The 14,439-nt window shown below is 37.0% G+C and overlaps 1 protein-coding gene across 1 annotated transcript in view; it reads right to left on the bottom strand.

The window, feature by feature from the left end:
* Window positions 1-13,193, bottom strand: part of foxo3a (forkhead box O3A) — a 53,077-nt gene extending 39,884 nt beyond the window's left edge. The window contains exon 1 of the mRNA XM_041253330.1: window positions 11,676-13,193. Coding sequence (XP_041109264.1) covers window positions 11,676-12,242 — 567 coding nt within the window. The 5' untranslated portion in view covers window positions 12,243-13,193. The remainder of the gene's footprint in view (window positions 1-11,675) is intronic.
* Between the last annotated feature and the right edge of the window lie 1,246 nt (window positions 13,194-14,439).

The raw sequence follows: 14,439 nt of genomic DNA, 5'->3' as shown, positions 1-14,439 counted from the left end.
ACAGGAAATGCGTTCTGAATACTGCCTTTAGCATCCGTAACCAGTTTATTACCAGCAGTCTAATCTTGGAAAGTGTCCTTCAGTACAGTACAACCCTACCAGGTATGAACCCCTACTCAGAAAGGTGAGATAGCTATTCTTTGTTTAGTCACACTCATCCGTTTTGTGTAGTTTCGGTTATCAAAAAGAAACAATCCTGCCCCCTGTGCCTGCCATTCAAACCTTACTGGGCCTGGTTAATCTATCTGGCAAGTGATTTCATTTTAGTTTTGAGTATTCCGCTATTCTGGATGATTTTTATCATTGTTATTTTTATAATAATAATAATAATAATAATAATAATATAATAATAATAATAATAATAATAATTGAAGAGAGCATAGTCTCAAGCCTTCCTCCCTCTCCATTTGTACAGAGATGTGTTTTTATATGCATTTTGTTTCTTTTGGTATTGCACTAACAGCCTATCTCCCGGTCATCTGTAAACAGTTACAAAGGATTAAAAACCTATTTACTGGTTTTTGGATTTTTTATTTTCCCTCCAAAGCCTCAGCTTTCAATAGACATGGTGCTCCAGTGGATAAATTGGTTTTCCAAGCCAAACTAATCCAGTGTTAAACAAAAAAAAAAAATACTTGCATAGAGACGGTTTGTGTTTTGCTTTTAGCTACTAAGCACGCTGTGTGCCACTAATGCACTGTGCCATGCGGCACACTCAGTGTGATTGTAAAGAATGTGTGCACTTACTTTAATGAACCTGATACAAGAAGGTTCTGGACTTCTTTAGCTAAAGTAAATCAAGACAGGTACAGTACAGTAGGTGTTCACTAAACTATATAGTGCATATATTCTAGCTTGGAAATGGACACCCAATTTCCCAAACACTCTGTCAGGAGGTGCCTGTCTTAGCCGACGATACTGCAAGGTACATAGGGGCACAGCTTTTCTACCCTTGAAGCACAGATGAATTTACACAACCCATTTACAATATAAAACCCTGAGAAACATGTCTGACAGCCCATTGCTGTCTTCAGTCACAGTGTATGCACAACAATTCAAATGTTAGTGTACACAGCAGTGAATGCCCAAAAGTAAAACAGACAAAAATGCTTGCTTTATTTTTCTTTTACAAAAGAGAAATGAAAAAAAGAAAAACAAGCAACAGGCTAGACAGCCCGGCCTGTTAAACAAGCTTCACACTGCAGTATTCTTCAGTATTCTTGCGTATGGGTTTTTACTTTTTTAATTTTTTTTATTTAGTCAGTCGCGTTATTCAAAAAGGCCTTTATTTATTTGATCAATTATTTTTCCATTGGTCCTCATGAAAGGTGACAGACAATGGCACCCAGGTGCTAGAGTTTCACCTCACATCTGTGCAAGCACACCTCAGTCATGGCCTCAGCGGCCACTGCCATTCAGTCCTGGCTCTCTGATAGTTGGTTCATCCACCAGGAGCTAAACTGTGCCCACCAAAAACTCAAGCTGGATTGAAACCCAAGAAAAGCACAGAAGTCTAGGAAATGACGTGCACCTAGCTCCCTGGCTTTTGTTAACTAAGAAACTGAAAGTCACTGAAAGGCCGTACAATACTCAATAAAAAGACGGGGGTTATTTTTCAGTCTCCTTACTATTCAAAGCTGGTCCCTCTTGGAGGAATTTGTAACTGAAAACAGCTTGGGGTAGTAATGTGATCTCCAAGAGGAAAGATGCAAATCAATACATTTACATGAGATCAAGTTTTCAGAAAACTAATGTACCAGTATTCGAACTGAAACAGAAACTTGTTTTTCTGAAAACGACACTCTTCTGCATTTGCATGACTTGGACTAAATAATCCAAAAACATGAAGTGGTTCCCATTATGTGTCATGAGTCTGCGTTTCATTTCTATCCTTACACAAGACGCCATTCTGTAACTTGCCAAGCAAAACTGATAAAAAAAAAAAAATCACTTTTCTTTCTCCTCATCTATGCCTTGTACTTTTTATCTTTTTATAATCAAATTTTTGCCGTTGAGCTGCAATATTTAGTACTATTCTCCCTAACATTTTGATCTATGCACATTGGAATAGGAATGTAACAAAACTCCTTCCCCAAACACCCACTGTTCAAGTACTAAGTCTCGTCTCTGTGAGTCCAAAAAGTTGAAACTGTTTTTCTTTCTTTTTTTTCTATTAGAAACATGGACATAGTTGCTTTAATAATCACATGTGAGGGAATGATGTCAAAGTTTGTACACGTGGAGTACACTTATGTATGTTTTCTGCAATGTGTGTTTACATGACATAAATTATGTTCTTTTTTTTTTCAGAACACTACTGGAATATTCTAGGTGGTGTTTTTGGAAAACTCACTTTTGTAATGTTTCGATACATTTTCCGAAAGATGTGTTTACATGACTTTTGATATCGGAATTAGTTTTTGGAAAACTATATATTCTGAAAAATATCAGAAATATGTTCACATAAAAATTAAAAGGCAAACAAACTCTCAGAATATACAGAAGAATTGATTTCTCTCAGAATCTTGCACTTTACATTTTCATGAATTAGCACATTTACATAATCTGCATGGTTCTATTTTTTGTTCAGCGAGCTACAGTACACAAAGAGCTACTTCATCTTCCCAAAGTCCTTGATGTCTTGGAGAGGCAGCTACTACATAAAGAAGCAGGATTAGAAATGAAAGCCTGATTTCTAACACTCTCCCTCTCTCGCTCTCCCTTAAACAATGATAGCGACAAACAGCTTCTGTGATGCAGCTCCAAGTAAGCCAGCTTCATGTAGGGGAAACACTGGTGCACACATACCAATCAGGCTAAAATTAGCAAAAGGGACAGCATGTACACCGACTTGCCTTTTCTAATCCTGCAAATTGAAATAAACCCAAAACTCAGCTGTTTTGGGTTACAAAACATCTGCTCCACTTGCTTCCATGTCATTGGGTTACTAGAAGTTCTCACTAATCAGTGACAGATTTGTAGCACAGTTGCATGGGGCCACCATTGACTTCAGGATGGAGTCCTCTAGGTGTTTCAATTTATTTTGGTGGGATACCTGGTCTTTCTTTAAGGATTACTGCCTCCAGTTCTTTCAGTAAGTGGAAATGGCAGCTGTTCTCCAGTGTGTCACATAAGCATGATTCGTGCAGGACTAAAAATCAGGTGTCCCTAGAGCTGGTCAAAAGCAGAAGACGTCTAGTAACCTCCCAGACATGTTTTCATCTAGGAAAGTCTGGTTTGATTTAAAATTAAATGCAATGTTGTGGCCAGAGAAGGTGCTTTTGTGCATGATTTGTAACCAATCGAATTAGTTTAAATAACTAATTTCATTATACCTTGTTTTCCAAACGATAGACTAACCATTTCGTCCCTTGCATATATATCTTCGAATGCACCACTCAAAGCATCAATTTTTTTGGCAATTATGTTAGTATTTTCGCCCATTCCCAATTTGGTTATGCCCGATCGTTGCATTTTACTGAACTGTAGAATCTCAGAACAGATCATACCAATTTGAATATTATATTATGGTTTATTGTAAAGGCTGGTACTCCTTTGAGGCGAACACCCTGGAAATATTGTATTAATTCTAACATAACACAACACTGACATATTCGATTTGCACGGGACTAAAGACACAGGATGTCCGAGTTTGGAATTTTACAGAAGGTCCTAATGTTCTGTAAATAAAATAAATAAATAAAATGGAGGACCTCTGAGAAAATTATCTGGAAATAAGTTCACTGGCTTTTGGAAAAGAGCTGAAGAGAAGGCAAAAGGTGAAAATCTATTAGAAATCCACTTACAAGGCGTAATCTTTATCAATGTTACTGTCACAACTTACTATGCTGATGTATAGTAATGCAGATTTTTAAACATCTTAGCCCCAGTGCTTTGCATTTTACACTAATTTTCAACCATGGGGGAACATCTAGTTACCTAAAGGAGTAACTACATTTGCACAGTAAGTTGGAATGCCTTAGATATAAGAACATAAGAAAGTTTACAAACGAGACGAGGCCATTCGGCCCATCTTGCTCGTTTGGTTGTTAGTAGCTTATTGATCCCAGAATCTCATCAAAGCAGCTTCTTGAAGGATCCCAGGGTGTCAGCTTCAACAACATTACTTACTGGGGAGTTGATTCAAGACCCTCACAATTCTCTGTGTAAAAAAGTGCCTCCTATTTTCTGTTCTGAATGCCCCTTTGTATAATCTCCATTTGTAACCCCTGGTCCTTGTTTCTTTTTTCAGGCTGAAAAAGTCCCTTGGGTCGACACTGTCAATACCTTTTAGAATTTTGAATGCTTGAATTAGGTCGCCACGTAGTCTTCTTTGTTCAAGACTGAACAGATTAAATTATTTTAGCCTGTCTGCATATAACATGCCTTTTAAGCCCGGAATAATTCTGGTCGCTCTTCTTTGCACTCTTTCTAGAGCAGCAATATCTTTTTTATAGCGAGGTGACCAGAACTGCACACAATATTCAAGATGAGGTCTTACTAGTGCATTGTACAGTTTTAATATTACTTCCCTTGATTTAAATTCAACACTTTTTACAATGTATCCGAGCATCTCGTTAGCCTTTTTTTTTATAACTTCCCCACATTGTCTAGATGAAGACATTTCTGAGTCAACAAAAACTCCTAGGTCTTTTTCATAGATTCCTTCTCCGATTTCAGTATCTCCCATATGATATTTATAATGTACATTTTTATTTCCTGCGTGCAGTACCTTACACTTTTCTCTATTAAATGTCATTTGCCATGTGTCTGCCCAGTTCTGAATCTTGTCTAGATCATTTTGAATGACCTTTGCTGCTGCAACAGTGTTTGCCACTCCTCCTACTTTTGTGTCATCTGCAAATTTAACAAGTTTGCTTACTATACCAGAATCTAAATCATTAATGTAGATTAGGAATAGCAGAGGACCTAATACTGATCCCTGTGGTACTCCACTGGTTACCACACTCCATTCTGAGGTTTCTCCTCTAATCAGTACTTTGTTTTCTACATGTTAACCACTCCCTAATCCACGTACATGTGTTTCCTTGAATCCCAACTGCGTTCAGTTTGAGAATTAATCTTTTATGCGGGACTTGGTCAAAAGCTTTCTGGAAATCTAAATAAACCATGTCATATGCTTTGCAATTATCCATTATCGATGTTGCATCCTCAAAAAAATCAAGCAAGTTAATTAGACATGATCTCCCTTTCCTAAAACAATGTTGACTGTCTCCCAGGACCCTGTTACCATACAGGTAATTTTCCATTTTGGATCTTATTATAGTTTCCATAAGTTTGCATATAATAGAAGTCAGGCTTACTGGTCTGTAGTTACCTGGTTCAGTTTTGTTTCCCTTTTTGTGGATCGGTATTACGTTTGCAATTTTCCAGTCTGTTGGTACCACCCCTGTGTCAAGAGACTGCTGCATGATCTTGGTTAGCGGTTTGTAAATTACTTCTTTCATTTCTTTGAGTATTACTGGGAGGATCTCATCCGGCCCAGGGGATTTGTTTATTTTAAGAGCTCCTAGTCCCTTTAACACTTCTGCCTCAGTTATGCTAAAGTTATTTAAAACTGGATAGGAACTGGATGACATATGGGGCATGTTGTCAGTATCTTCCTTTGTAAGAACTTGTGAAAAGTAATAATTTAATATATTTGCTATTTTTCTTTTTTTTGCTATTGCTCTTCATCTACGATTTTGCCATTTAATCTCCTCTTTGAATGTTCTCTTGCTGTTGTAATATTGGAAAAACAATTTTTGGAATTTTAGCTCCCTTAGCAATGTTCATTTCTATTTCTCTCTTGGCCTTTCTAACTTCCTTTTTGACTTGCGTTTGCAGTTCCGTGTACTCTTTCTGCGTACTTTCTTTTTGGTCCTTTTTTAATGCTCTGTAAAGTGCCTTTTTTCACTGAATTTTTTTTTTTTAATTGATCTATTAAACCATTTTGGCAATTTGGTTTTACATTTAGATTTGTCTACTTTAGGGATGTAATTGTTTTGCGCCTCTAGTACTACATTTTTGAAGACCAACCATCCTCTTCTGTGGGTGTTTTCTCTATTTTACTCCAATCTACTTATGTTAGTCTCTGTTTCATACCTTCATAGTTTGCTTTTCTAAAATTGTAAACCTGAGCTTTAGTCTTTACTTTTGGGGTTTTAAAAAACACTTCATGCCTCTATCAAAAAGTCTGCCCATCAAAACTGAAACTGAGAAGCAACAGGGAGAGCAGTTATTTTTAAACCCCTGCAGTTTACTCATGACAGAGACACATTTCAGTTTTCAAAAGCTAGCAATGTTGACAGGCATGCTGGGAATGTGAACCTGGGAGCTTTGAAATGACATACATGAGGCTATCACAGCATCAGGGAGTAGACCTGGTCAGAGCAGAACAAAGAAATTAACTTCTTGCAGACTGACGCAGAGGCTATAAGACGATTAGCACAGGAATCGGCTTGAATTTGGGGAGGTCAATTTGGAACAACTGCTGAGGTGCAGCAGCCTGTCCATAGAATTGGAGATAGATACAGATTGTTGCCTCTTATTTAGCTTGTACTGAAACATAAGCATGTCTCAAAGCATCATATCTTCCAATGCAAGAGGTGATGCTTAACCTAATATTTTTACTCTTATCTGTATACACAAAACTAAAAAGAAACACACACAATTTTGTCCAACAATATGCATATTAACACTTCAAAGGTTATAAGGTTTACTATTGTGTTCCTTAAAACTTCTGCTGAGTTTAGCTGATATGCTTTCTTGTCTGTATGGTGGAAAGCACAGTTCTGTTGTCATAATAGGGGAATAAAGGCAACAACTGCTTAATATAGTTATACAGTTACATCTACATTAGTGTAACCACAAGAGGGTAGTCAAATGAAAGCCATGTCTCACAAACCTCCAGTAGGATCTCCACACAGAATTCCTTGGCGTGTCTATACTGCAATATTCCAAATGTGGTTTAGGCTTTGGGGAGACAAGAGGAATCCTCCGCTTTTTAAATCAGTTTGCCACAACATCAATCTTTAGACCAAAGACGGCAGTAGGACATTGTAAATAACACAGAACCATTTTTTGTAATGGCTAATTAAATTGTCAGTGTTACAAGGTTAGTCACCAAGTTTTTTATTTCTACTTTTGTAAGACTAACCTTTTTCACCTTCACAAACAATGGTGCATATTGCAAATACTTTTGTTACAAAGTACAATAAGCACAAGAACTGTATCAAATGACATGTCGATATTGAATTATATAAATATAAGGAGTTGAGTAAAATCACACACTGTTCTATCGCAGTAACATAATGTATACATTTGTTTTCCCCTCCAGTGGTTAAGACTGTAGTGGTTTACCATAAATTATCTAAAAACCGTTTGTATTTCAATAAAAAAATAATTTGGCTAATTAGGAAGTAGTTACTTCTTAAATGCAACAGACACACACACAAATGAAAGAAAAGCCAAGCACATCTCTGAGAGCTTTTCTGACCTCGTCCAGCCTGTGTCAGCCCAAGGATGAATATAGGAGGTCATGTCTTATCAGACAACACACACATGGCTTCTGTTGACACACTTAGAAGACAGAAGAGCAGCCGCTCAGTATTTTCATATTAGTATGTAAGTGGGATATGAAAAAAAAATTAAAACCAAGGAACACATAGGTACTAAAGGGCACTTTTTTTTTTACTGTTCCCTTTACCTTATGATATGTATGCTGTTTGTGTTAAGGTGTTTTCTTTTGAGTTGAGTTGCTTGCCACATGGCATATGCTAGATCAGTCCAGGTGTTATTTTTGTTTTTTGTTGTTTTAGAAGGGTCAGTGCCATATAGTGATCAGCTACTTTGGATAGAGTTTCCTTTTGTATTACTGACAATATACACAGCTTATTAATATGAGGACACTTTGGCCGATATAGCCTTTGTGACACATGGCAGACAACTGGAGCCAAAGAGCAGCTCCTGAACTCAGTCAAAGGACCTTGACAATGACTTGCCAAAAAAATTAAGAAATACAAATAAAAGATAATACTATTTTAGTAATTTAATAAGAACCACTCTGAAATTTTACAAACACCAAAAAACAAAGTGACAGAAAAAAAAATGATTTAAACCTACATACTGTTTAAATACACCTGTTGTGAACTGTAATGGAAGGGTTATATATGTGAGTAGTTTTTAGGGGCTGTCTTTGTAAATTATTGAAATGGCACATCTTGTCTCTTGTGGTACAAAGTGATGTTCTCTACAGGACAAGCATCAGCTAACCAGTTATGTCTCATAAAGACACCTCTGTACATCTTCACTTAGTTTGAATCAGCTGCTGTCAACTGAAGAGCCAGCTATATTTATTTTCTAACAAAGGTTACTATCATCCCTCCATTGAACAATGTTTTTGCTTGTAGAAACAGCTGAAAGTTTGCCTTGCACATATGGCAAAAATAATGACACAATTATAATTGTCAGTTATGTGCTTAACGAATTACTAATAATATTATAATTGTCAGAGATGTACTTAATGAATTACTAATAATTAGGTGTTGCTGTTTTGGTTCAATTAATGTATAATTTTTCTAGCAAACATTTTTACAGTACTGGTATACATATGTATGCTAATAAAGGTGATTTGACACTCCAAACATTATATGAAGCATAAATGTGATCCCAAGGTAAGACCACACATTTTGCTCAAACTAAAAAAACACTCTTCTCCAAGTACACAAAAATAAGTCTTTATTAAATTCCCTGCTGACTGTATGCCGTGTGCCTTGAAGACACTCAAAGGTAGTACTGAAGCTAAGAAATGTATTTCAGCATCAGTATTGTTTCCCTTTTATATATGTTACTTATTGATCTATTTGTTTATTTTTCCATTCAGTCATTCATTTATTTACAGCACAGACAAACATTTAAAGGCTCTTCTCTGGCAGGTCTTTTATTGTATTTGATGTGATGCAAAACTGTGATCTCCTGATGAAAAACAATTAAACACCAGGCTCCTCCTACTACCAGCTGACACAGGGGTTAGGAACATGAGCTCCAAGTGCTGATGTAGTTGAAAACTAAAAAAAATAACACTCTCCCTTTTTAAATGGTGTTTTTGTTTATATTTATGACATTTTACACGAAACACCAAGAAAGCTCAACATGGGCTTACAATAACAACAAAGGTATTAAAAAATAAATAAATAAAAAAACAAAACATATTGGGCACTACACCTCTAAATCAAAGTAATCCCTCACAATGGTACTAATGAAGACTTTACATGCCACAGAAAACCACTGATGTTAACTTTGTGACAGATTTATACAGCTTGATTCCTATGGTAAGGTTCACATTTTCTTTTTAAGGCATTGGTGAGTTTAACATGACCACTAGGGCAGGGAAGCAGATTGTGAAAGGTTAGGTTTTTGGATTAAGAAGCAGCTTGATGTGATAAACATTAAGATAATAAGTGAAGGCATATGCAGCTGCATAAGAGACAGCAGTTTATGATGTCACTGTATCACACAGCCAGCATGTACTGTATCAGAAGTTCACACTGAAATACACTTTTGAATGCCACATGCACAATACTGTAGTGTTCAGGGGCTGGCACCATTATGTTTCTATGTACTGAAGTGTTTAATGGTTTACTGCAAGTTGCTCTTACTTTGTTTTGTTAAAGGCACTGAAAGATATGTAACTGTACCATTGTACACCACAAGGATAAATGTGTGAAAGCTCTCATTTTACCTCAAATGTTTTAAATATAAAGTGGTTTATTAAATGTAAAGTCCTGTATAGCAGTACAATAGTGCAGCTTATTTATCCATACTGTATATCCGCAGATTATGATGCACTCAAGAACTTGTGGTAATGAATGTCACAATTGGATAAGCAGTTCTTTTGATAAGAGAAAAAATAAAAAGATGACTTATGCTCAGTATGTAGATAAAGACAAAGAGACAGGCATCTTCTTATATCAAACACTTCAGCTAGTGGATGACTTTTATATCCTCAGACTGACATACTCAATAATTTACAGTAATCTAAAGAATGTCATATCTAAAATTTCATTACAATTGGATGGATGTACAAAACAACTGAATGCCCCAGACCACTTATAATTTAATTTGGTGTTAGTCAGCCCCTAATGCACTGCTTTATAAAACCATAATTAAATTGTTATGTGAATAGCATGTTCCTATACTAGTTATATCTGTATGTTAACAACAGATTGAAACTCTATACAAGACTTGAACTCAAGCTGTGAAAGCAATTCTCCACATGAAGGACTAGCACTGACATATGAGCAGCATACAGTCAAAATGCAACATGTGAAATGGTTGGGTCATGCCACAGAATCTGTTTTCGTCTTGCCTCTCAAATGCCAAAAAAAAAAAAAACACAGCCCTTGGTATTATCAAACCATTTACTAATCCAGCCATCTGCCTTGGTTAGAGAAGTCCTGAACTCAAAATATTATTTCATTATAAAACAGGAGGAGGAGGGAGGAGGGTCTCACTTGAGGTACCTTCACCAGGCTGTCACTTTGAGGCAAGTGCCTCTCAATATTAAAAAAAAAAAAGAAAAAAAAAAATTACTAAAAATGATCAACACTTCCCTATATAGTAACAAACAAAATGCATAGCTAAAGGATATTGGATGCAAGAAAAAAGTGAGGTATTGGTATAGGTATTGCCTCTCACTGAGGTCCTACATCTTTTACTTTGTATATTCAGTGACTTGCCAATCAAACTCAAGCTTTCTAGACAGTTCGCTGTTGTGTTACAAATATAATGCGCAGAATATAACGGGATGCATTGGTCTTATTGACCACAGCATGAAAGACAAAGTATTACAATTGTGCTGGAGAAAACCACACATTCTGTTCACCCTTATTGGCAAGTCAAGGGCATAAAAGACCAGCTGCTGTAATATTTATTATTTTGTGTTTTATCATACACTGAAAAGCAACATTGTGTCAACAAAGAATTAGCTCAAGTGCATGACTAACAGCAACTGCTCCACTGACTCGAAAATGCATTATACTTAAATCCACAACAATTTACTCTCCACTGGATCACAACCTTTGCTCCCTTGGCCCCGCGTTCACATATCTCTTGCATGCCCAGGACTGACTGCTGTGACATGTTCTTTAAACCAACGTTTCTGTCCAGGGCATAGAAAGCTAATTGTTTCGCAGTACATTAAAATTCCGGGAATTTTTTTACAATATTGTAGAATTCTGTTTTCTTTTCAGAATGTGAAGGAACATATGTTATAAAATAAAAACAGAACTCATAAATACAGCACGAGTCAGCAGCGTCTATTGTCAATACAAAATCATAACAAATATGAGCCTTTTGCAGTACTAAACTTTACATCCATACGGTCATGATTCACGCTGTAACAATTAATCTTTTAGGAAAACTATAACGTAACGCTGTCTGACTAAACAAAGTAAAACACATACATTTAAAGTACCATCGGCTTTTGTTTATATTAGCACTGTGTTGTGTTTTACTTACTACATTGCATTGGTGTGCTGTGCTGGCAGAACAGTAAATTTCGGAAATGCAATAGCGAGGGAGACCCAAGCCATGTGGGTTTGTTTGTTTGTTTGTTTGTTTGTTTGTTTGTTTGTTTGTTTGTTTTGGTAAGCGACACCACCTAGTTGTCTTACCTTCCACCCAGCAGAGCTGTTGCTGTCGCCTTTATCCTTGAAGTAAGGCACGCACCTGACCATCCAGTCATAGATTTGAGATAAGGTGAGTCTTTTATCTGGCGTGCTTTCTATGGCTTTGGTAATCAGATCAGCGTAAGACAAGTTACCCCAGGCATTCCGACGAGAAGATACCTTCCTCTGCTGCTGGGACACCCCTAAGCTGCTGGTACTGTTTCCAACTGCGTTGGGTGAATGGGACGAAAGTGGGGAACCTGAATTCTCTAGGCCAGACGACTCTGCCCCCATTCCTTCCACAAGGAGAACACTGGGGCTGTGTTGGTCTTTCCCGTTGATGCAGGTGTTGTTAATGATCCCGTTGGCATTGATGGTCATGGAATTGGTAGTATCCTCTTCGTCATCTTCCTCCTCCGGGATGGTGGAATTGTCTGTGGATTCGGGTTTGCCCGGATTGGACTCTGGTCTAGGTAAGGGCCAGGTGCAAGACCTCGGCCTGCTCTGAGGCTCAAAATCTGGGTCTATTTCAACATCTAGGGAGTCGAGAGGGTCAGGGGTTGCTTCTGCCATTTTCGTTTTCAAACACCGGTCTGTTTCTTAAGGCAATACTGATCTGTCAATTAATTACTGTGATATTCCTATCAAAGTCACTTTCCATGAATGCGCTTCCAAAAGTAAATTAAAATAAAACAAAATCCTTTTAAAAGAAAAAAAAAAGAAAATTTCAGTGCACCAAAAACTTGTTTTTATATAGTTAAAAAAAAAACAAGCGTGACATTACTTATTGTCAACATGAATGTAAATATACAGGTATTTTAACACGCGAGTCATATTATTCCCGTTTCATTGATGTGACTTAAACCAGATAAGGTAAAGTCGATTGTGTCCAGTCCAATTGGAAATCAAACGTATATTCCACTATGACAAGTATTTAAGTGCTTTATGTGGTTAATTCTGCCAGCTACAATACTACTTCTGCTGTAAATTGCACTACTTTGTAACCACCAGCCCAATGAATGAACAGAATCCGAGATGTAAAAGCTGAAAATCCCACGCCGTACTGATGCAATGCAACTACAAATCTAAAAAAAAAAAAAAAAAACTGTGCAGAGCTTCAGCATCCAGAAATATGTGCTTGCAGCTTTTGTCTCTCTGGTGGTTCGGGTTTATCCAACGATCTGAAATAATGGCTTCCACGATGCCTAAAGATTGCAAACTGTTCAGGGAAAAAAAAAAAAAAAATGAAAGCAGAACAATTACAGCCAGCACATTACTATTCTCTTGCTGCTGCCATCTTGACAGTTTCTCCTTTCACTCAAGTCCTTTTAATCAGACACGAGAAGGACACAAGTGCCCAATATAACAGCGTATTTACAAGAAAACGAGGATCTTGATCAGTTTCCCGATTTGCATTTCATGTCTACCACACAAAATACACGATGTCACTGAGGCAGTATCTCGCACGACCTATGCAAATAAACTCATGATCATCCTATTCCACATTCCTTCTGACAGACCGCAGTAGCAATATAAACTTATACAGTATGTGGTGAGACTCAGCCTAACCCCATCTGAAAAAGCCCCGCCCCCTGCATTACACAGAACGAATCGCCTTTTAAAGAGACAAGATCTCTATGCACTGAACATGTTGAGGCATATACGGTGTAGCCTGGTCTCTGCATTAATAGTTTAGCTCTTTTTTTATATATATATATATATATATATATATATATATATATATATATATATAGGGAGAGAGAGAAAGAGAGAGAGAGAGAGAGAGAGAGAGAGAGAGAGAGAGAGAGGATTAACAATACAGTAGGTGTTTTTACAAACAATTGTTCATCCGCCTATGCAAAAGCGCGTTAAAAAAGGTCGCCGTTGTGTTTGTTTTCTAAGAAAAACACTTTAGGAACATGCCACAGCCCATGTTAGTCTACAATTCAACAATATTTATATATTTCATAACAAATTTATTATTTTAAAGTTAAAAATGAAGCAAAAACACATACAAACATTTTTTGGTTGTTTTGTAAGGCCTTGGGTACACTTTAATTTAGGAATGCAATTGGTTGTTACTCAATTATGGGTGCAGGTTATTATTAGTTCCTCTTTTTTCATGTATTTTCAGAAAATTTTCCAGTTCAAGTGGTTAAAGAAATACATTTAAGTCCCTGTAACCATTATCATTAAAGAAACAACCAGGGGAAAAAAACAAACATGTTTTTATTCAGGACACCAGACTTCACTAAAGTATTTTCAATTGAAGTTATCACCACTGTCTCCCCAGAAGTTAGAACCCAATCTGCTCAGACAGAACTTTCACCACTCTTAATTTACTACAGTATACTGTACATGAATATATCTGGCATTTGCACTGACTCTAAGAGATAATGAGCCATTTCGTCAAGGCTGTCCTCTGAAGTACTGTAAGAAAATATCTAAACTATGCCATGGTATTCACCTTTGTGAACCAAGTCCAGTCCTGACTCCCTAGTAGCCTACTTATACTCCTGTCTAGCTGTCACCTGGTAAACATTGTTGTTACCAGGGAACTTAACAAGGATGAACCCTTAAATTAGTTTCTGGTATGTGTGTCATTGTATTTCCTTTATTGCATGGGTGTACTAGTGTCAAGCATGACTACTGGCCAGTGTAGTCCCTTAATCATGAGTCCAAACACTGCGCAATAACTAGCAAGAGGCTAGCATCAAAGCAGGTTTGAAAATGAACCTGATGAAGACTCAAGTCATGTTCAGAAAATACA

The sequence above is a fragment of the Polyodon spathula genome, chromosome 6 (assembly GCF_017654505.1).
Source record: "Polyodon spathula isolate WHYD16114869_AA chromosome 6, ASM1765450v1, whole genome shotgun sequence".
NCBI classification, from domain to species: domain Eukaryota; kingdom Metazoa; phylum Chordata; class Actinopteri; order Acipenseriformes; family Polyodontidae; genus Polyodon; species Polyodon spathula.
The sequence above is the reverse complement of the archived record's forward strand: the minus strand, read 5'-3'. Positions and strand labels throughout refer to the sequence as shown.